The sequence below is a fragment of the Brachyistius frenatus genome, unplaced genomic scaffold (assembly GCF_029030835.1).
Source record: "Brachyistius frenatus isolate BFR_SWC_R1_liver_20210118 unplaced genomic scaffold, ASM2903083v1 Contig_6, whole genome shotgun sequence".
Taxonomy (NCBI): Eukaryota; Metazoa; Chordata; class Actinopteri; family Embiotocidae; genus Brachyistius; species Brachyistius frenatus.
In genome coordinates, this window is record NW_027210605.1 from 1,666,152 (window position 1) to 1,687,834 (window position 21,683).

The 21,683-nt window shown below is 41.1% G+C and overlaps 2 protein-coding genes across 2 annotated transcripts in view; one reads left to right on the forward strand and one right to left on the reverse strand.

Annotated features, from left to right (window-relative positions):
- The first annotated feature begins 233 nt into the window (after window positions 1-233).
- On the forward strand, window positions 234-8,099 carry LOC138636260 (periphilin-1-like). The gene is made up of 7 exons (XM_069724198.1): window positions 234-593; window positions 1,425-1,520; window positions 1,636-1,739; window positions 1,834-2,027; window positions 4,468-4,526; window positions 6,470-6,625; window positions 7,535-8,099. The coding sequence occupies exons 1-7, from the start codon at window positions 558-560 to the stop codon at window positions 7,745-7,747; spliced, it is 858 nt and encodes a 285-aa protein (XP_069580299.1). The 5' UTR covers window positions 234-557; the 3' UTR covers window positions 7,748-8,099.
- Window positions 8,100-9,943: 1,844 nt separating this feature from the next.
- The window catches only part of LOC138636215 (prickle-like protein 2), a 37,438-nt gene continuing 25,698 nt past the window's right edge, over window positions 9,944-21,683 (reverse strand). Inside the window, exons 2-9 of the mRNA XM_069724126.1 lie at window positions 19,067-19,251; window positions 15,823-15,936; window positions 15,564-15,701; window positions 15,079-15,282; window positions 13,813-13,999; window positions 13,200-13,354; window positions 12,247-13,048; window positions 9,944-12,162 (exon numbers count right to left, since the gene is read on the reverse strand). Of these exons, the coding sequence (XP_069580227.1) occupies window positions 11,204-12,162; window positions 12,247-13,048; window positions 13,200-13,354; window positions 13,813-13,999; window positions 15,079-15,282; window positions 15,564-15,701; window positions 15,823-15,936; window positions 19,067-19,198 (2,691 nt within the window). The 5' untranslated portion in view covers window positions 19,199-19,251 and the 3' untranslated portion in view covers window positions 9,944-11,203. The remainder of the gene's footprint in view (window positions 12,163-12,246; window positions 13,049-13,199; window positions 13,355-13,812; window positions 14,000-15,078; window positions 15,283-15,563; window positions 15,702-15,822; window positions 15,937-19,066; window positions 19,252-21,683) is intronic.

A 21,683-nucleotide genomic window follows, 5' to 3' on the forward strand; every position in this document is an offset into this window, starting at 1 on the left:
GAGGTCAAAGTCTTTAGGTTTCCGTGTGAAAAAAAAAAAAAAAAAAAAAATCTAATCTGAGCACCTCTTCCAAATGTTGTTGCAGAGTGCACATCGGCACACCGAGCCGGGCCGGGAAATAAAGGTAAAAGCAGGCGACAGCGTGGGGTAGATTGCGTGGGGTAGATTGCGCCTGCGCGTTTTTAAAGAGAAACGCCTGTTTTTTTTTTTTTTGTGATAAGCTTTCATGCCTGCAGTCTCAACCTGATTGGGCGGTTGTAGAAAAAGGAAGTAAAAACATGTTGCGTTATTTTCCTGCGCAACACACCATAGGGAACAAGTTGTGTTTGTCGACAATAGGAGACATTGAACAACAAGTTAAACGTTTTAAATAAATTGTGTTTACGTTGCAGCCCGGGAGATAATAGGTTACACAGCGACAGCAATGCAAATGTTGTACTTTACAGATGGACAGACGGGACGCATTTGAGACATCACACGCACTTCCTGGTCTGTTGGACACGAGAGAGGATTAAAGTCTGTCATACAATTTCAATCAGCGCTACAAACAGGCAGAAATGGACTCACGACCGCAGGAAACTCAGGAAAACAAGGTAAAAAGAAAAAAAAAGTGAACAGTAAACAGTGCCCGCTGTCACAAACCGTCTCAATGGTACATATCGAAAGTGTTGGAAATTTAGCGGAGCTGCCTTTATTTTCCACTTTACTTTCATTTCAGAGAGAACTTGATTCGATTTCCTGGTTTGCTGATTCTCAGTCTGACACTATATTTAAAGCTCCAAGTGGAGACTGAAACTCTTGTGGAGCCTACTTTTAACAATAAAAAAAAAAATTCGGAGTAAAACCTGCATCAAAACTGTTTCAGCATGGGCTATTTGCACAATCTGTCCAAGACTAAAACTAACAGTCATTATCACTCACTTATCTGTCAGTACTTTTTTTTTTTTTTTTTCTTTACTCAGGCATTTGTTTATGAAATTTGAGTTTAAAACTGAAAATGTGATTGTTTGGACTTTTGCTTTGAGAATGACTCATTGATTGTTAAAATATTGTTTGTTAGAAAAGAATAAAAGATGATTTCTTGTGTGATTGAATCTCAGATATAAATCTGATGGTTTGATTTGATTTGACTGCGCAAGTCTTTGAGTTATCCACGAACTTTGACAGCAAAATGTGTTAGGCACGGATCAAACAGGTAAACACAAGGCCAGCCTCAAAGTAGGCAACGGGATTACAATACAAAAATGTTGAGCATGAAGACGAACCGGACAATTACAAGGTTTTGGCCAATAAATATAGAAAAAAACAACAACAACACGCACATATGTTAAAATTATTCGATTATTTCCGCTCTAATAATATCAAATACTACTTTACTGTAAAATTATAATACCTGTCAATAAAACTCTGCTTTTGCTCCTTAGGACCCCGTGTCAAGGTACACAAATGGAACACAATGGGAGCGCAGTGATGAGCCTTCCTACCAGACGCCCGCTGACAGCGCTGCGTCTGACGCACAGGTACATCCTGTCTCGGATGTCACGTCTCAAAATGATCCTCTCGCACCGTACGATTGTTCTGTTGTCTTTGTAAAGCGCCAGAGTGTGATGAACGGGTTCGCCTCTGTCCATTCAGGACGACAAGAGGCCGATCAGGAGAGTGCGGAGTCCGACCCGGCCGAGGGCATGGTTGTCCAAATCTTACAAACCGAAGCCTGGCGAGCCCTTCAACAGGCCTCGGTACGACTTGCGGGTTGAGAACAGGAAGCACTTTGTTTTTTAGTGGGTCCAAAGTATTGATCGCTCTGAAAGCCTTTTTCCTCTAATGATGCAGTTTTCCAAGGGATGACCCTTCATTCTACAAACCTGGCTTTAACAACCAGAGACGCCAATACTTCGACCCCCGAGCTTACGGCTTGCAGAGGGATCACTTCCAGCATAAACGTCACCACAGCACTCCGAGGGAGAGGGAGCGGCACGAGCAGAGAGAGAGCACTGATGGAAGCTCATCCCCTAAACAAAACAACAGTGAGTTTTAAAAAAAAATCTGCAGCAGAAGCCTGTAAAACAGTTATAAAACATGCAATGACACACACCCTGAATCCCTTTTAAACATTTACAATGAGATCAGATCAAGACATGGACAAAATGTTCACTTTATGGCCAAACATTGATAAATGATTTAGTGAAGAACTGTTTCAGCATAACGCCATAGATTAGGTGAAGTCCATAAAAAATGTTTTGATGTGGAAGAACTTGAATTCAACACTATCCAGCTCTTGTGGTGATTAATATGTTGACCTCCTGTATTTTTTTGTGCTCATAAAGAAGTTGTGACCGCACAACTTCACTCAAATTTATGTTCAGCTAGTAACGATGGGCTACAGTGAAATCAGTGAAAACACAGACAGTAAAATAAAGTTTTTGCAGGTAAGGCTTTCACAATACCAGTGCTTATCTGCAGAGACATAAATTGGATAAACTACTGATACAATACTGTAAATGAGCCAGTTTGAAACTGTAAAATATTAGTTTTTTTTGTTTTCAAGATTTTCAAGATGTAATTCCTCCTTGATTGAAGATCAAATCACACAGGATATTAATGGGTATTAAAGTATGAAATTAAATTGTACACGATTCCTAATTGGCCATAAACACCCGCGGGGCAAGTTTGGCCTGTGCTGTCTTTGTTTTGTCCCAGCACGGTATTTGAGCTCATGCTTTTTCTCCTCATTCTTAAGTACTGTAAAAATCCCAAATTGTAATGACTACCAACAGTAAACTTTGTGCACCTTAAAAGTACAAAATGACTTTAACAGCATAGAGCTGTTAAGCTTCGCTATTCAATCACTTTGGCTTACATCTTATCTACAAAGAATAATTGTATTCTCTCTCTCTCTCCTCTGCTAATGCTCATTATCTGTTAGTGTGTCCTACGTCACTGCGTCTGGGCTGCCAGTCAAGATGAGACATCCAGGCAGTGGATTTAAAATGTAAATTTTCTGTAAAATATAGAAGATTTTAATGAAAGGTAATTTCACATGACAAACATTTATTTTTGGCGCGCGGCCCTCCGTCTAGATTATATTTGGCTGTTTACAGGAAATAATTTTTGCACTGATGTAGTTTCAAAAAAGCCTTTGGTTAAAGGGCTAAGATGTTCGTCAATTAGATACATATGAGTGTCAACATACTTTTGGCCATGTTGTCTGTGAGTTGCAAGAATCTTATTTTTCGGCACTGTCAACCATGTCAAGCACTGGAGCAAACTCAGTCTCTTTTGCGAACATAAACATGCTGGTTAGACACTATGACTGCAGCATGCTTACACTGTAATATACTTTAACAGAACAACACCACAAACCACAGCCTGAATTTTTTTTTTACATTTCCAAGCAAATAACTCTCCGACAGTCCCAACAAAAATGAATCATTGTTAACATTTCAACATGTTAATGTTATTGCATCCACCTCTCCTATATATGATCATAGTCATAGATTACATAATGTACTCTACAAGCTTTGCGTGATCTTCTTGCAATTTTATCAAATGACCATCGGGTGGCAGTGTAAGCAAGCAGAGGCGCACTCACGCATTTTCATAAGCACTTTGCATTACAAATACTTGGAGGGCATTTTGCTCATCGTGGTATCTGGTGGTTGTGGTAGCAACAAACCCTTGTTACATAATGCTGATCACTAAGATGCTTTTCCTGGACTTGATAGATTGATTATGTCATCAATGGACTGCTAGTAGTCAGGCCATCATACAGTCTGTGCCTCGTGTGAACTGTGTGGTGTAGTTAGTCAGAGGTGGGTTTGTTAGACACTCGAGAGTTACTTTATCATTTGTCAGTGGGAGGAGTCTGAAAGTAAATCTCTTATTACAACGTTTCCTTGGTTGTAACACTAATCGTAAAGTCCACGTTTGAGATTTTCGCTCATATAAAGTGGAATAATGTTTTGTTTTGAACCGAGCTGCTGGTACTGTATGTTTTTATCTTCTCCTGCTCACAGCCACTGTATCTGTGTGCGCACTGCCGCACTGTGGAGGTGTGTGTTTGTGTATGTGTGAGTGTGGAACAGGTTTTTTGTGTGCCTGAGTGATGGTGCGATGATGGTGACTCATCGCTGATTTGTGTGTATATTGCGAGTGAGAGAGAAAAGGAGAGGGAGAGACTAGCCAGCAGTATATAATGAGCCACAACGAACCTATTGCTTCGCATAGGAACACTGCAGTCCAACATTGCAAGGAAAATATCCCAAATATCAGCCATGTTCTGCCAAAACTTGAGCTGGGTTCTGGCACTCCAGCCTAACATCAGTGGTGACATAAAGATACTCCTGGTACCTACAGGCCTTGTAAATACAAAAAGGAGACCCTGCTAATATGTAGAAGTCAATTTGTGTTTGTCTAAATTCTCTTGTTGTTTTGTGGTGTTGACCTTGTGGTTTGTCTGTTTTCCAGCTACCAGACCTTTCTTACCCAGGTCTGCTTCCAGCAGAGACAAGGACACGCAGTTCACCGTAAGTTCACCAGCCCCAAATCCACTCTGATTTCCGTTTGGTTATGAAATGTTCAAATATCTAGTGGTCCTTTCAGAATCAGATAATATTGTACTATTCTTTCTCTCAAAGTATTAGTGTGGTGTAGAGCAGCACAGTCCAACTGAAATATAATTAATTCATAGAGATTTTTTGACAGTTTTGCGTTGAAAAATCAAAAGATTAAAAGATGACAACAGCTGGTATGAAAATGATTTCTTTTTTGTGAATTACAAGTGCAACATGTCAGTTAATCAATTTGTCTTTAAAAATAAAATTACCCAGCAACTGTTTTGATAATCATTAATTATTTCAGTCATTTTTAAGCATTAATACCAGAATATTTCATGCTTTTTGGTTCTTAAATGTGACTATAGACAGACTACACTAAATTTAAAAACAGTAACTTGTGCTGTTGGACATTGTGATGGGCCATTTTATTTTCCTCAGTTTTATTATGTTTTATTGACCAAATGATTAATTGTAAATAAAATGAAAATAGAATAGAATGAGAAATTGCACCCCTGCTGTGAGTGAATTGATTTCCTGTCGTGTGTGTGGTAGAAATAAGGGCCTCAACTAACAGGGATTTTCATTATCATATTATCTGTACATCATTTTCTTGATTAATCTCTCTGTTTACAAAATGTCAGACATTATTGACAAATGCCCACTCCCTAAAAGCTGAAAGTAACATTTTCAAATGTCCTGCAGTGGCTGATTTATTTTTCTGTTCATTGATCAACTGCTTAGTCCCCTAATTGTAATAGTAATGTGTATGTACATCCGAGTAGATGGTGTGTTTGTTTTTTCATCAGACAGGAGTCCAGAGCACAGACTTCAAAGCAAACAGCCCAGGTGCTGCAGAAAAGGCTGAAATCAAATGATCACATAAATTTCTTGGCTGACCTTAACACAGCACGGAGCAGAGAAGCACATGATCAATCGCAGCTGGTTACTGTGGCAGTGAAGTTAAAGTGAAGAGGGAAATAGAAATCCAAGAGTGACAGTCTGTTTTTTTTTTTTTTTTTTTTTTTAACCACATCAGTCAATATTAATCAGCACAGTGATCATAAATGTGATCTAGCTGTTGAGAACATTTGCTGCTTAAAGTTACAAATCTGTCATACACGGGTCTAATGTCATATAGGTGTTTTCCTTTCCTGATGTTTCGTTATGATTTGGTGAAAAACCCAAACCCTTTTTTCCATTTAAAAGTTCAACAAGCCATGATTTATAAAGTCTGAATTTAAAGTTCCTCTTTAAGATTATGCTGCTAACACTTTAAAAAAAAAAAAAAAATCGTCCATAGTTCAACTTTTTAAAATCTTTTTTCTCTATAATTCCTGTTGACGGCTAATGAAGTAAAAAGCACAATGTACAATGTAGTAAAAAGGTTTAAAAAAAAAAAAAAAAAGATTACCGAACATTTATAAGCTTATTAGAAGGTGAGTAAGTCAGTGACTCATTAAATCTGGATTAAGTGATTGTGTTGTTCCCTTGAGGGCAGCGGAAACAGCCTGCGGAGGCAGCACAGATTTATCATCACCTTATAAAGATGAACAGAAAACAGTTGCTTATTTACACTTTCAGCAGGTGACATTAACCCTCATTTGGAGTCGAGTTTCTGGCTCCGTTTTTGGTCTCCACCAGCTCCTGAGGAAAATGGATTGCACATGGATTCACAATGAATTGCATGCTTTCTTACCTGTGAACACGTATACAGTCAAAACAGTTGCAGAACTTATAATTCACTTGGCTCAGTGTTACGAGCTGACATGTGACACTTCAGTCATCTCCTGTTAATTAGCAGCTCAGTCATCAGCACCGTTTGTACCCGTGTTCTTTGACCAACTGTTTTGATTACTACAGTCTAACAACTCCTGTCTTGCTTTTTTTAATTTATTTTTTTGTTTTTTGTGCAGGTGCAGAACGACAGGAACCAAAGCAGAGAGAGCGATCACAGAGGGACCAAAAGCAAAGAAAGAGAACGAAGCAGAGACTGGGAGCTCCCTTCAACTGGGAGCCAAACGGCAGCACGAGACCGAGCCATCCAACAGAAGAGGAGGGAGATAGATGAGGTGGTGCAGCGTTGTTAGACGAACACACACACACACACACACACACACACACACACACACACACACACACACACACACACACACACACACACACACACACACACACACACACACACACACCCCTACCTTGGGAGAAGGGATAGTTATGAACAGATAGAGGAAGAGAAGAGATAAGAGAAGCTGGGATTAGAGAGAGAGGCGGGGGGGGGGGGGAATCTTAGAAGATCCGGGAGATACGAGACAAGGAAAAAAAAAATGTTTGTTTGCTGGAGTCTAAAACATTTTGAAATGCCTGTGGCAACATGAGTGTCATTACTGGCGTCACTTTGCTGAGCCCGACAAAGAAGGTCTTATTCTGTGTTTGACATGATTAATGATGCTATTCCTCTATTTGCATTTTTCCAAGTGATCAAAAACATACAGCCAGGCAGGCTCACCTGCATCAGAGCCTCTAGCACGTGCTTTAATGCTGCCTTCAATGTGACAGACATCACATGTGGCTCTGCTCATCGTCTGCTGCGTGTTTGCGCGAGAGAGTGCGTGTGTGTTTCCACCCACTTGACGGAAAAGATGGCCTCTTGCTTTTCACATCTCCATGGTTGCAGGATTTTAGGGGCACTGCAAGGAAAAAACAAAACCGTCTGGCAACAGGTAGCTGATGCAGAAAATGTCCACAAATCTCCGCACACACAGCACTTGTGAACAGCCTGTGTGCGAGCGCTTCCGTGGTTAATCCATTCAGTGGTAATTGGGAATGCACGACAAGACTTCTCGGCTAACGCATTTGTTCTGCTCTTCTTCTCCTCCAACACTCCCACTTTCTCCTCTGTCTGTTGTCCCCCTCGTGCTTCATCTCTCTCCTTCCGGGAGCATTTTTGCCCTAAAACCGTGATTGTGTTTTTCTTTCAGGTGTACTATCAGGAATGTGAAACATTTGGCCTCGTAGCAAAGATGCTGATTGCAAAGGATCCGTCTCTGGAGCAGTCCATCCAGTCCTCGCTGCAGGAGAACCTCAGGGACATCGGCAAGCGCTGCGTGGCGGCCATGGAGAAGTTCATAGAGAACTACGACTCCAGGGAGCCGTCGCACTGCTCAGGCTCTCAGTACTGCCTGTATCCTTAGCATTTTTCCTTCAATTTAAACTGTCGAGAGTTTTATTCAATTTGATTGGACACGGCTTTTGTGTCGTCTTACTTGTTATAATTTTGTAAAGTCTTGTCTGCTAGCTGTAGTAAATCCCACTTCGTGTTCAGTCTCATGCTGAACATTTGTGAAAAATGAAAGGGAAACTTTGAAGATTTGTTTGCTGCTTCCAATTTTGAGAATGTGATGACGATCATAAAACATACACTGGTTGTATTGCTATTAAGGTTTTTTAAGAGTTCAGAAAAGTACTTTGACATCTGTTTGAATTTGTTGTCATTTGCCTTTTAATTAATAATGTTGTATACAAAATAATAAACATCTAAATATTTTCAGTGATTTATTCATGGTTTTATGGTAACATCAAATCATAGCAGGGAATACATTAATGGGTCATTAGGTGACTAGTCCACACGATGTTGTTAATGGTTAAAGCACTTGTAGAATGCGAAAGAGAGCTAATATTTTTTTTATGTTTGATCCAGAGCCTGACTCATTCCTCAGCATGGCTGATAGGCTATTGGCTTATCATGGAGGTTTTTTATCGCTGTAAGTGTGAGCCAATAACAAAAAACTGCAGCAGAGAAATGCCAAACATATGTTTGAATATTGTTCAGAAACATGCCAGATTTACAAGATTATTTAATTTCCCAACTCTGTTCAAACACAGATGACCCAAAACATCATGACATGATTATCTGATAACCATGTGAAAGTCCTTGATATTAGATGGTAAATGAATCGTTGATTTTCCTTGTTAACCTATTGGATGTGTGAAAATGGACATGGTCACACAACTGGGTCTCTGAAACAGCAGGGCTTGGAGGTTTTCCTGGTGGGCAGTGACGAGCGCCTCCGAGGATGGACCAACCAAAAAAAAAACAACAACAAGGTTTTAGGAATTGGCTGGAACAGGTGTGGTCCATGGCAGCTCAAAATATCAGCTCACATTACTGAGAGAATCTGCTACTATAAAGTCTCATTGCCTGACACCACAGAGCACTTTCAGGGTCCAAGTCTCAGTGGGTTAGAGCTGTAAAAGCCATTTTCAAAAGACTTAAAGGAGCACGCCACTGGTTTGACACATGGTGTTCAATTTGCTATATATTTTCTTCTGAGGCTCTGGAGGGAGCTTTGTCAAGCATTGAAAAAGTAACACAGGTCATCATCCAGTTACATTGTGGGAATTGGAATCTTTCTTTTTTTTTCTTTTTAAAATTGTTCTTTTTTTTAAAATTTTTTTTACTTTTGCCCATATTAGTTACTAAAAGTTGGGGTATCTTGGTTTCTGCTGCTTCTTTTTTGATTAATCTCAGTCTGAGTCCGGAGTACCCTTTGCACAACAAATATCAGATAGATTTGTTGTGTATTTGATGTCAGTATCAGTTCAGTAAAGAGTGAAGTATCGGTCAGGCTCAAGTTTGATAACATTAAACTGCTGTGTCCCAAATCTATTCACAAACTCTACAGAATGTAAAACACTATTTTGTTCTGTACACAAGTAATTCAACAAACTGACATCACCGTTTGCCAGAAAATAATACAGAATATGTGTTCAGTCGAACTGCTACTCCTAACTTCATCTAGAAAGCCACTGACAAAACATTGCAAAAAGAAGAACTGTTTCTCAAAGATTTAATGCATATTATTAGCTTACTCATTGGCATGGTGATTACAGTATGACCATCTTTGTCAAGACTGAAATGTCTCAACAAATATTGGAGAGTTTGTGGTGAAATGTGGAACAAATATCCATAATTCTGAGAAGATGTATCTTTCTTTACTTTGGTTACCCCCCTTACGGTTTCATCATCAGTTCAATGATTTAAAAAAGAAATGTATTTTGCACCTGTAAGCAGCTCATTCATTTTCTCTTTGCCTTGAATTGTGTTGTGCTGTTTAAAAATGACAACATTCCATTTAGCTGAGCCAAGCTGTGCTGTCAGACACTCGATGGAACATTTGTTTCCCGGCGCTTTCTTTGCTCTGCTAAGTAAAAAAAACCCTGACATGATCTGTAACATGCCGAGCAAAGCTGACCCTTCTCAGTTACCGCTTTATCACTCCTCCAATGTTTACAAAACCTGCTGAGAGATCGTATGTAGTACGCCTCAATCAGAAGTCCATCTCAACCGACCACAGAACTCAATACAGCTTATAAATACAACTTCCTGGTTGTTCATTGAAGTACACTTTATTTTCAGTATGAGACAACAACAACAAATGAACATGCAAGCCTCCCTATCCCTACATCATGTTATACAAATAATGATTCTTTAGTTACAAAATATATAAATATTTAAGACCATATGTACAGAACATTTACATTACTACATCCATTATTAATGTTTATTACTATATATACATCTAACAGGTATTATTCTTTAATATTATTATCATTATTATTTGCATTATTATGATTATTGGTAGCATTATTATTCTTATTCTTATTCTTATTCTTAATCATCTATAGGTTACTCTCAAAAAACAAAGCATGTTGCAGAAGAGAAAACGGGACCATACCTGACGTTACTGTGCCTGAATGGTCAAGGAGCAGAGGCTGTCCGGCGCTCTGTCCTTGGTAAAGCATGGAGAGCTGGCTATGTAGAGCACAAGGTTCAACAGACTATTTGTACATGGTGGTAACAGGGCTAGCGAGCCAACACTATATTCCAGCAGCATTTGGATTCCACTGAGGTAAACAATGACATAGCTTGGAATCTAGCACGTAGCTTTCACTATCCCAACACAATTTATGGTTTGTCCACACAGAATAAGTTTGACTGCCCAGGGCTTGGATCTCTGAGCTGCGACGTAGGCGGTCACGTCACCGCGGCTTGACCAGTGTTACTTTCCTTTTCAGAATATAAAGGAATTGTTCATTCTCTCTGTAACATGGATTCACACACAGACACGCACATACATCATGTTATTTAGCCTGACCGCAGTGTACTTAGTAGTCAAATTCGTCGGTGCTTCCTGGTACCGTCAGCGGAGTTGATCTCCATCACTGTAAACATTCATGTTGTGTAAGCCAGCTGAGCTTCCTCTTATGATTAGATCATTCTGTGTAGGTGTACACAAACACTACCCGCTGTAGAGTTGTGTAAGCTTACAAGCACAAAAAAATAGGCCTTTTTTTTCCCTCTTCAACCCCACTACACACACACACACACACACACACACACACACACACACACACACACACACACACACACACACACACACACACACACACACACACACACACACACACACACACACACGCAGACAACCTCTCGATTCACTCTCAACTGTATCACTCTCACCTTCCCACTCCCTCCGTTCCTCCTCTCTGCCGCTTTAACCGTCTTCTTCCCTTTCTCTCTCATCTCTCTCATCTCTCTCATCTCTTTCACTCTCCTGCCCATCCCTCCCCATCTCCTTGATCTATATCTAGGAAATGATGCAGTTTTTGCTCTTCCTCCTCTGCCGTGTGTGCATCTGACCATGAATCGGTCCGTGCAGAGGTCCATGATGGCCGACTATCCCAGAGGGGCTGTAGCGATGGCGCAGCTCCTCGTTGTTGATGTAGCACAGCTGCACGGGCCGAGGGATCGGTTCACCCAGGAAATAGCCCTCATCTCCCTCAGACTCAGAGGAAGAGGAGCAGCTGGAGCACCAGGGGTCAGCAGCCTCCATATACCCGTCGCCCCAGCATGGCCCACCCAGTCCCGCAGGTTGCCAGCCAGCATTCTGCAAGGTGAGATCAGAAGTGGTGCGGGGACAGGGCCGGTGGGGCTGCTGTCGGTACCCGCCTGGATCCAGGCCGAACAACTCCCGAGCAGCATGACCAGAGGGGAAGCGATCATAATCCTCCTGAACGCGGCGGTAGGGCAGCTCCACCATTTGGGTGGGCCGGTCTGCCACGAGGTGCAAGGCGTTGTCAGAGCGAGAACGGCGAGAGCGTTTGTGGTGGCGGCCACTGCGGTGCTGCCCGCTACCGTGGTTTCCACGATGGTGTTTGCGGCGTCTTGGCTGTGGCTGCTGTTGCTGGGACACGGGTTCCTGGCCGTTAATGCGTCGGCGGGGCATTCTGTCGCTCATGGGGGCCATCCGCAGGTTTCCGCTGCTGCCCATCACGCCGACGCGACCTTTGCCGTCGAAGCCTAGCGGCTGCGGTCCATCCCAGTACTGCAGGGGGTAGCCAACTTGCAGTGGAGTGTACATGTTGTTGTTGTTGTAGGGGCGAGAGGAGGACAGCGACTCTGTGCTGTGGAACTGGACTGAGGAGCTGAGGGTGCCCATGTTGCTCTTCTCAGACACGTTTACACCGGAGTCCTTACTCAGGTCGGGCATGGAGAACCTCGACAGGTGCTCCTGTCGCTTAGTGACCCCATCCAAAGAGTTACCTGCTAGAATCACAAATCAAATGTCAGATTTTAGTATCATGTAATATTACCATCACGTGTCATTCTGTATCATTAATGTCATTGTACCTGTAGCATTGGACATAGTGAGGGAGTCAATGGATCCACGGGGGGTCTGTTCTAGAGGAGTGAGGGGCTCATTGAAGCTCATGGCGTTGATGGGATTCCTCCTGGTCAGCGGGGGTCTGCCGTTCTTCTGGAATCCATGCAGGCTGATGCTCCTCTTGTCAGAGATACCCTGGTTTTGGCTGGACATCTCATTGAAGCTCATCTGGGTGCGCAGCTTGTTGGGCCTGAACTCATCCTGGCTGTGATGGATCCAATTTTCATTAAAGGAGTGGCCTCTCAGGGCGGCCATAGGGGTCCTCTTGGCATTGCCCTGTTCCTTCCCCCAGGAATCAGGCCTCTTAACTGGGTTGGCAGGAGTCTGGGCAGGTGGATGAGCATTTGCATTGGGATTGTATCCTTGCCTGGCGTTACACTGACCCAGCAGATGTATAGGTGCAGGGGTTGGGGAGGGCTCCCGCTGGGGGCCCTCATAGGTGGCAGGGATGTAGGGTTCATCCCGGCTCATCCACACCTGGTTAAGGCTCGGGGCACGACTAGGAGTGCGGCTAGGCGTGCGGTTTGGTGTCCTGCTTGGAGTCTGGCTCGATGAAAGGCTTAAACGGTCCATCTGAACAGACATGGGATCAATTTCAGCGGACAGGCGGTCGGGCATGGGTGGAGGAGCTGACTGGCGGGCCTCGCCGCTCCGACGATCCTGCTCAGCATTTCTGCGCTCTTTTTTTCCAATCTTGGTGCTGTGCCGGGACTCACGGGAACGAGCACTTTGGAAAGCAGAGTCTGAGGAGTCGGACTCCTCTGGATCCTGCTCGGTTCAAATAAAACAGATTAATACAATTATGAAACTTTTGAAAGGTAATATTACTGAATATCCAAAAGTAGAAAGCTAAGTAAATGTGATTTGAAAACAACAACAATACAACAGTCTAATAAAATTCTAGCTGTGGTTTCCTTACCTGTCCAGCACTGCAGGATCGTGAGCAGAAGATCTGCCCCTGCTTTGGCAGGAAGGGGCGGCCGAGCAGAGAGCGCTTGCAACGGGCACAGCAAAAACATTCCTCAGTTGCGTGCCAGTGTTGCCCATCGTATGTCATCTGGCCTTGGTCAATGCCTGTGGTGAGATGGGAAAGATTTTTTTTTTTTTTAATTTTTTTTTAGCAAGAACAGAACTTTTTTTTTTCTTCCAGAAGTGAGAATTTGTGATTCCATACCCATACATGATCCCTCCATTTATAAGAGGCACGAATACATTTCAGCAGCCCTGCTCCCCAGCTAGAGGAAGTAATCATCTTTTACCGCTCCCATCTGGATACAACATGGGAGCAGCCTCTGAAACACACTCTTTCACTGTTACTGGAGCTTGGGATGATAATAACCATCCACATCTCAGCGCACTAGATCCGCCTCTCCACAGCTGTGGCACACGAGGCTCACAGAGCGGATAACAACCACACTTATAATAAATGGCTGGTGGAGGTTTTCTAGCATCAGAAAATATGTCCATGTGTTTCAGTAACAGCTCATGTATGTTAGAGGACACTAAAAAGGTGTAGAAAACATGTGCTGTACCTATGTGTTCTCCACATGCATCGCAGTACTCTGCATAAAGGGACTCAAAGCAGTTGCAGCAGTGCGGCCGTCCGTCCTTCATGATGTAGCGCTGGCCACCGAGGGTGGTCTCACATTCGTAGCAACAGAAGTGCTTCATGTGCCAGTGCCTGCCCTCCGCCTCGGTGCATTCATCGGCGAAGATTATCTGCATGACCCAGACATTAGCAGACACGACACATTGATTGTATTGAGTTTAATGACATTCATGACAGAATATTGTCAAAAAGATTTATTGAAATGGTTTTAAACTGGTTATACAAACATTTGCAACACTGACTTTTAATGTTGCTGCAGAAGGATTATCTTATGTTGTAATTATGTTTGGCATACCTCAGTCCTCCATCCTTGGGTCATTATTTATTTATTTTTTTAATCATATTATTGTATGTTATCCTTTGGACAACCTTTTTGTTTTTGGACAACCTTTTTGGCCTGTATGACCCCTTAAAATGAAGCAACATCTACCTGCAACCAGTCACATATTGCATATGTCAGTGAGTTGTTAGCAATTCCACCATAGACCGATTTTTTTTTAAATTTCTTCTAATTGGATAATTTAGAACAATAAAATATAAAATGTTTTGTTAACAGAAACATATACAACTGTATATTTTGTGAAACAGCTGTCTGTCTTAACTGTTGTTTTCTACTTTCTTATTCTGTTAATCATCATATGACACCTCAGATTTATTCATTAACCACTGTCCCTCAACATATCATTCAGGAAAAAAAGACACTGTCTTTCATAATAATGAAATAACGTTGTACATCCTTTCTGACTGTAATTTTTGACATTCACACTGGATGTCACTGCGAATGTGAAGAAATATATAATATATTTACACTAAATTCAAAGAAATCCTAAATGGTTGATATCATAAAGAAAGTTATCATAAAGAACTTTTAATGTCACCACATGGCAGAAACTCTCACATCTTCATCAAATGAAAATGCCCACGCACTTTGATGAAAATGGACACCTGGGCCACAACATGCTTCATTGTTTACCTAAACCAGCCTACCATCGGGCCAGAGTTAATGACATTGTTATCTCAGCCCTGCCTGCCATAAATTACGGTTAGAAAACAAGCAGACTTTCTGAGATGGCAATGATACTGAGACATCTTTTCTCTCCAGACCGGTTTCAACCCCATCCAAGTCTGAGAGCTGTGAACCATTCAGCCATTTCCAACCCCGAAGGGCTCTGAGCCCAGACAGGCGCACCTCATCACAAGCGCAGCAGCGGGGTTTCAGCCTCTCGGCATGGTGCCGGCCGCAGAAGACCTTGCCATCCTGGTGGAAGTAGATGAGATCCACCAACAGTTCCTCACACGTGCCGCACACAAAGCAATGAGGGTGCCAGCATTTTCCATGGCCTGCCCTCGGAGCAAAAACTACAATGTCCCCTCCGTTTATCTGACCACCACACTGTAGGAAAGGAAAGGAAAGGGACGGAAAGAGAGAGGGGAGGAAAAGAAAAAAAAGTGAGGGGGGGATAGGAAAGGAAAGCATGAAAGGAAAGGAAATCAAGGGAAAGGAAAATAGAGGAGAGGAATCAAGTCAGGGTGGGAAAAAAGGCATGACCCCTTTAAAGGACTGAAATATTTCCATAAAGAACCCTTAAAGTTGTTTGGTTGCTGCTGATATCCTCAGTAAATAAAAAGTAGGCCAACAGGACGAGAAGAAGTAATGTTAATTGTTGGGCTTACCTTATCACAGATGGCCCCGTTGACGGTGAGGGGGAAAGGACGGACGTTGCCTCTGCCCAAGTTATCCTTCTTCCGCTGGTTGCTGAAGAGCTTAAGCTCTCGTTTCTCCTCCTCGTCCAGCGCATTACAGTAACGTACCTGAAACATCACGGCTCATCGTCAGACATCACTATAAAAACTAGAAAGCTTCCAAACTGCCGGAAATCAAACGTGTTCATGTATAAATGAGAAACTTGCTGTGCGGTCAAGTAAGTTTTACCTCATTGTCATGTGGTGGCAGCTGCTGAAGCAGTTGTTTGATGCGATATTTCTCTCCAGGGCTGTTAATGTAGGGGACCTTCTCTTCTGGCAAGGAATTATAATACTGATGCACCTAAAACCAAATCATAAATGTGATTCTGATCCTGCCAGAGAACATTCAAATATATATTAAACCTGCATTGTTTTGACAGATTTTTGGAAAAAAATTGCCAACAATAGGGACAAATTATCACCTTACAGAGTTTTATGATATGACAAACTTGTTAGTACACAGTTGCCTATTTGCACATCCAGCAGATATGAAGCAACATAAGCATTCATTTCAAGGTGTGTTTTTAGACACTTGACAAATGCAGGGTCAATGTTCACTCTCCTTTCAGCTCTGTGTTTAGTATTCACTAGCCCCGAGATAAATACCTGGTGCTCGGCCAGTAGTGTACGACGCTGATGAGAGCAAACCAAAACAACAACAGAAAAATTGCGAGAGCTGGAGGGAACTGCAGAGGGATAATTCTCTGTGGGCTTGGCACTACAAGCGACACTGTTCGCGTACAAATATGTGATCTATTGTTTGAATTTAAAAGTGATAACTAGTATAAATCTGACTTACACAGTGCTATCTGACTCACTTTATGTCTGTTAATTAGAGTAAAAGGTTGGCCAGTTTACATAATCTACCTCATTCTATTAATTCATGGTAACAAACGCACCGAAATGAATCTGAAATGACTTTCAAATGAATTCTTCATGGTCTTCATGCCAATACAATTTGTCTTTGTTTTGCTCTTTTGTCATTGCCCTTGGAAGTCAGTGTCTTGAATTGAAAGTGAGCGGCACAATGAGCTCTGTGCTGCTGCTGCAGACACAACCTTGAACAGTATCAGGTTCTTTAAATTTTCAGCAGCTAATATTCACTTTGCTTGAAGGAAATCTCAGTTACCCTTTAATTGGAATTCACGATGCGATAGCACTTGGAATGCACGGCCTGAATATCCTTTTGTATTTACATGCTAGAGGGTGAAACAGAGAAAACCTTGATTGGCGTTCGAGAAGTAAACACTCAAAAGGACAGAAATCAATCTTGTCTTTCATTTCTGATTTTCGGGAAAGCGGCCTTTGACACAGTGTTCTGACATTCAGCGCAGTGTGAAGATCTGTTTTTTTCAAGTTTTTCACATACAATTTACATAATCAGTGAGAGGGAAAGCAAGTGACCGGTGAATGCTGCCCTTGATGTCCACTTGTTTTATTATACGCTGTGGAGGTGACATTGACCGTTATGGTAGATTTGAAAGTCAAGATGAGTAACTTTTCTCCAAATTCCTCTCCTTCACATGAGCTTCGAATGATAAGAAGTGAATCAGCTTTAAAGGACAATTGCAAGTGAATTAATGTATTTACTAATGAATATTAGTAAATTCATTAATAATTAGTCACTGTAGATTTGTTTTGGTCAGTCAAGCTGCAAAACCACTAAATGAAACACTTTTGTGTGATGCAACTAATAATCTCTTATTTTTTCTGTTTTGGTAAAAACAAAACTCACTTTAGTACAGCCAACAGTTAAACAGTTAAAAAACCAAATGTACATAATTTACTATTAAAGAAAAACAAACTACGAGTATTCACATCTGAGAAGTTGGAACAACTGAACTCTTGGTATTTTTGTTCAGAATTTTTTTTTTACAATAAACTAATTATCAAAACTAATGCCAATGAATTAATTAAAACATGAATCATTTAGATTTTGAACGGACTGGAATCTCTATCACACAATATCCTGTATGCTGACGCTCTTGAAAAAACTAGATTTATTTCAACTCTTTCCATTGTGAAAAAAGAATAAATAGGTAAAATATTTCTTAATGTGTAATGTGTTAATAAATATTGAGATTATCTTCCATGAATACAGTTTGTGTCTCCTGGAAACTGGGCCAGAGTAGTCGGCAGTTGGGAACAATTTGTCAGAAACATGGGAAACAAAACATTTCATTGAGCCAACCCTGCCTCAAATTAAATTTTTTGACTGAGTAAATGTAGTGCAAAACTGGGGATTTTGAATTCTGACAGCTCACTAAATGAAATGAGGACTTTCTTTTGAAATGCGAGTCTCTTTAATGACATTGCACTGACAAAAAAACAGAAGTGACAGGATTAAAAAATCATTACATTCAAGTGCATTAATAAAGGAACAGGCAGCTACAATTGGCTGCACCTCCTGTTGGATGACAGAGGCTGGTGCCTCTTTCAGCATCCTGTCAAGATGGCTGACTGGAGAAAATGACTGTTATCAACCCGTCCTGTCATCTGTTAACAGAGCCCTCGGAGGTCTGTTGCATTAGAGTGCCTCTCTCACTAAATAAAGACAGAACTGTTTATACTCAATATAGTTGAACACAACAGTGTTTATCTTATGTCAGAGCTGACAAAAACAGGCAAAAAAAAAAAAAAAAAAGTAAATAATGAGGAGATATCTTCCTCTGCATTTGAAAAACGGATTACATTAGCTTGGTCATGCATGCAATTAGAAGGCATTTAAACTGCAAATGAGTCCAGACAGGGAATTGTGAAACCTGCATGCATAAACACATTGGCACACATTTTCAATTAGAGTCATCCAAACATTCACAGATTCAAATTACTTCCATTCCTCTGGGTTTAAATTTGCAAGCATACAGTAAAGTACAGAAAAAACTGAAGCTTAGCATACCAGAAGCATCACTAGATGGAAAATTACTATATACCGTATACTAAATTGTGATGCATCTGCATATCTTATCTCTAAAAAATAAGTAATCATGTACTTGTTAGTGCTTTTGGTTAAATGTAAAACCTCCTAGAAGAACACAAGCAATACATTTGAACATATAAAACAATAAAAGATTGATTAATACACAATGTCATACTTGTGTGACAAAGCGATTCAGACATTTGATCAATTTATTCATGGCTTCACATCTGTTCTCCAGACAATGAAATCAACTAATCAGAGTGTGGTTTCTTTTCACGATGGCTGTCATTCTGTCTGACTGAACTTAGTTCCTACACAGCGTTAGCTTTAACACTGACAGCTGAAAAATGTCTTTACAATTATTCTTCCCTTGAAATGCCTGACAGCTAAGTCTCAGTGATTTGTATGTCATCCCCGCACTTCCCTTCTCCCCACTCCAACCCAAAGAGACTAAAAGTGGTGGGAAATGGGTGTCATAAGTGAATTAAATAACTTTGTCGAGTTTGTGTACCTGCTCAGGACTGAGGCCGGGGGGAACCCAGGCGTATTCCTCCAGGGCACATCCAGAGTCATCATCAGAGGTGGAGTTCCTCTGGAAGTCGTACATCAGCTTGGTGATGGTCTTCTCCATCTCCAGAGACATGGCTGTCACAACATGCTCCACTACACAAACCTCTTCTGTGGACACAGGTATTCCTGTGGAGGAAACAGACAAGAGTGACAGCGAGGCAAAAAGTGAAATTCAAATATAAAAGACAGAATACAAGAACCCGAAAAGGCAGGAAAAAGCGGATTCTTTTTTACTGGTATTTCTGGCCATACACGGGCAGATTTAGTTTCTCCAGAGGTAAAAATTGAGAGTACCATGACTATAGATAGTTTTCTCGCTCACTCTCAATAAACACATGAGTGGTCTAGAACTGTAAAAGGCACTCGAGGTATATTAAAATTAAAAGTCTACAGCTATGCCAGCGGCTCTGAGATTTTTGAGCGAAACACTAACATCACCACACTTAGATGCACCTTAGCTTAGCGTGATAGCATGCTAACATTTGCTTAGACAAAGCAGTGACAGGATCACCACAGTTATTAACGTTCATCCTGAAGGGAACATGAATATCTGGGGGAAAAAATGAATGGCAATTCAGCAAGTATTTTAGACATTTCTAATGAAAACACAAATGTCAAGGTGGCACTGGAGAAACAGTTAGAGGATTTCCAAAGTACCGCTAAAAATGCCAGTACGGAATTATGTGCAAATCTGTTGGGTAGATTTTGTGATTTTTTTTTTTTTTACAGGATAAGTGAACATTTTGTTTTGCTGGTGGCACCAGAGATAAAGTCATGATATCACCATAGTTAGTAGGATTAATTATCTGGGGATGATGACTGTCTGTACACGATTTCATAGCAATCCATCCAATAAATATTTCAGTTTAAACCAAAGCGGTGGACAGACAGACGGGGTCAAATTTCCATCAGTGATCCAAATCTGTAAAATGTATTCAAAGTACTTCAGATTGAGATAAGAATCAACACAATATGACATTAGTAATGCAGCCCCAAGACATCATTATCAGCAGACGCAGCTTTATCGGCATTTACTGGAATGTATGGATTAGAAATTAATTTGATCTTCTCCTCCTCCGTCTTTCCATCTGAGAGGAGAACAGCTGCACACATTAGTGACTCATGAATAATTAACAGGAGCAGGTATCGCCTCCACCACCAAACTATGATAATCAAATGCAACTAATTTTGCAGACATCGAGAATATTTAATGAGCCAGCCATGAGCGTAAGATTGAGTTGTGTTTACATCTCATGGGTTGTTATTTTGAAAGCTGAAGATTGGAGCGATATTAGAATCAAATAATGTAAATTAGAGGAAACAATCATTGTTTCTAGCAATGTAAAATACAAAGTGGATACTTAACTTGTAATGTAATCAGAGAGCGCAATCTGTCTAATGTGGAGATGCCAACAGAGAAAATGCGACAGCAGATGAGGACGTTTGTTGTGTGTCTGCAGGTCACGTTTCAAGGTCACAGCAGTTCACAGACAAAAACAACACTGGATGATGGTCGGTGAGAAAGTGTGAACAGGCCCTGACATTTATGATTCAAAAATGATTTCTCCCAAACTAGGAGACAAGTCCTCTCTAACAGTTTCAGACAGCAACACTATTTCCCACAGATTAGAGATCACAGAAAAAGAGTTTAAGCAGCAGCCAAGGAACAGCAGACATTTCCACAGACTGAGCCAGTGAGTCAGCCTCCATCCAAGCAGAGCTGAGTACTGTTTATCTCTCTAAGATGGGTGCTGCTGATTTCTTTGTGAAGCGAGATCACAGGTATGTAAGATTGAGTCTCGAGCCTGGCCTCTGGCTGTTCGTCATTAGTGCATGGAGGCTGAGGGCGAGTGGACCTGCTGGGTACCCTGCAGCCTGTTGAGCTAGTTAGACATCACTTCAAACACGACGTATGCTGGCAATATAAAATCAAATCAGTGATTCAACGCCGAGCAACCTAACAACAATTTTAGCTACATTCTGCCAGTAATAGAAATATTACTTTTCCACCATCTACTTAGAAAGGAAGCTGGAACCTTACGTGGCCATTTGTTGTTATTGTCAATATTAAATAAATATATATATATAAAAAAATTGGGGTTCTTTCTTCTACAAGTCTGATTACAGTAATTGACAAAAGCTGAGTGAGAAGCTACAGCCAGCAACTGGTTAGCTTAGTTTAAAGACATAAAGACTGGAAACGGGGGAAAGATCTAGCCTGGATCCGTCCAAAAATACCAAAATCAACCTAATAGCACCTCAGACGCTCACTAAATAACACATTATCAAATTTGTTTGTTGAAAAGAGTCCATATAAACGTCGCCCTCACAACCTCTGCATTTTCTGAAAGCTGCAAAACAGTTGTGAAGTGTTTGCTGATGTTTTCAGGAATTTCAGAGGCCATGAAAGTAATTTTTTCATTGGATGGTGAGATAATACATTCTATTTTTATTCATTTTTCTCCATATTTTAATAATTTGTCTAAGGAAAATGTTGAGATTCCAACAGCCTCGTCTTTTCTCTCTAACATCATGGCTTTGCATTCCTGCATTGAATT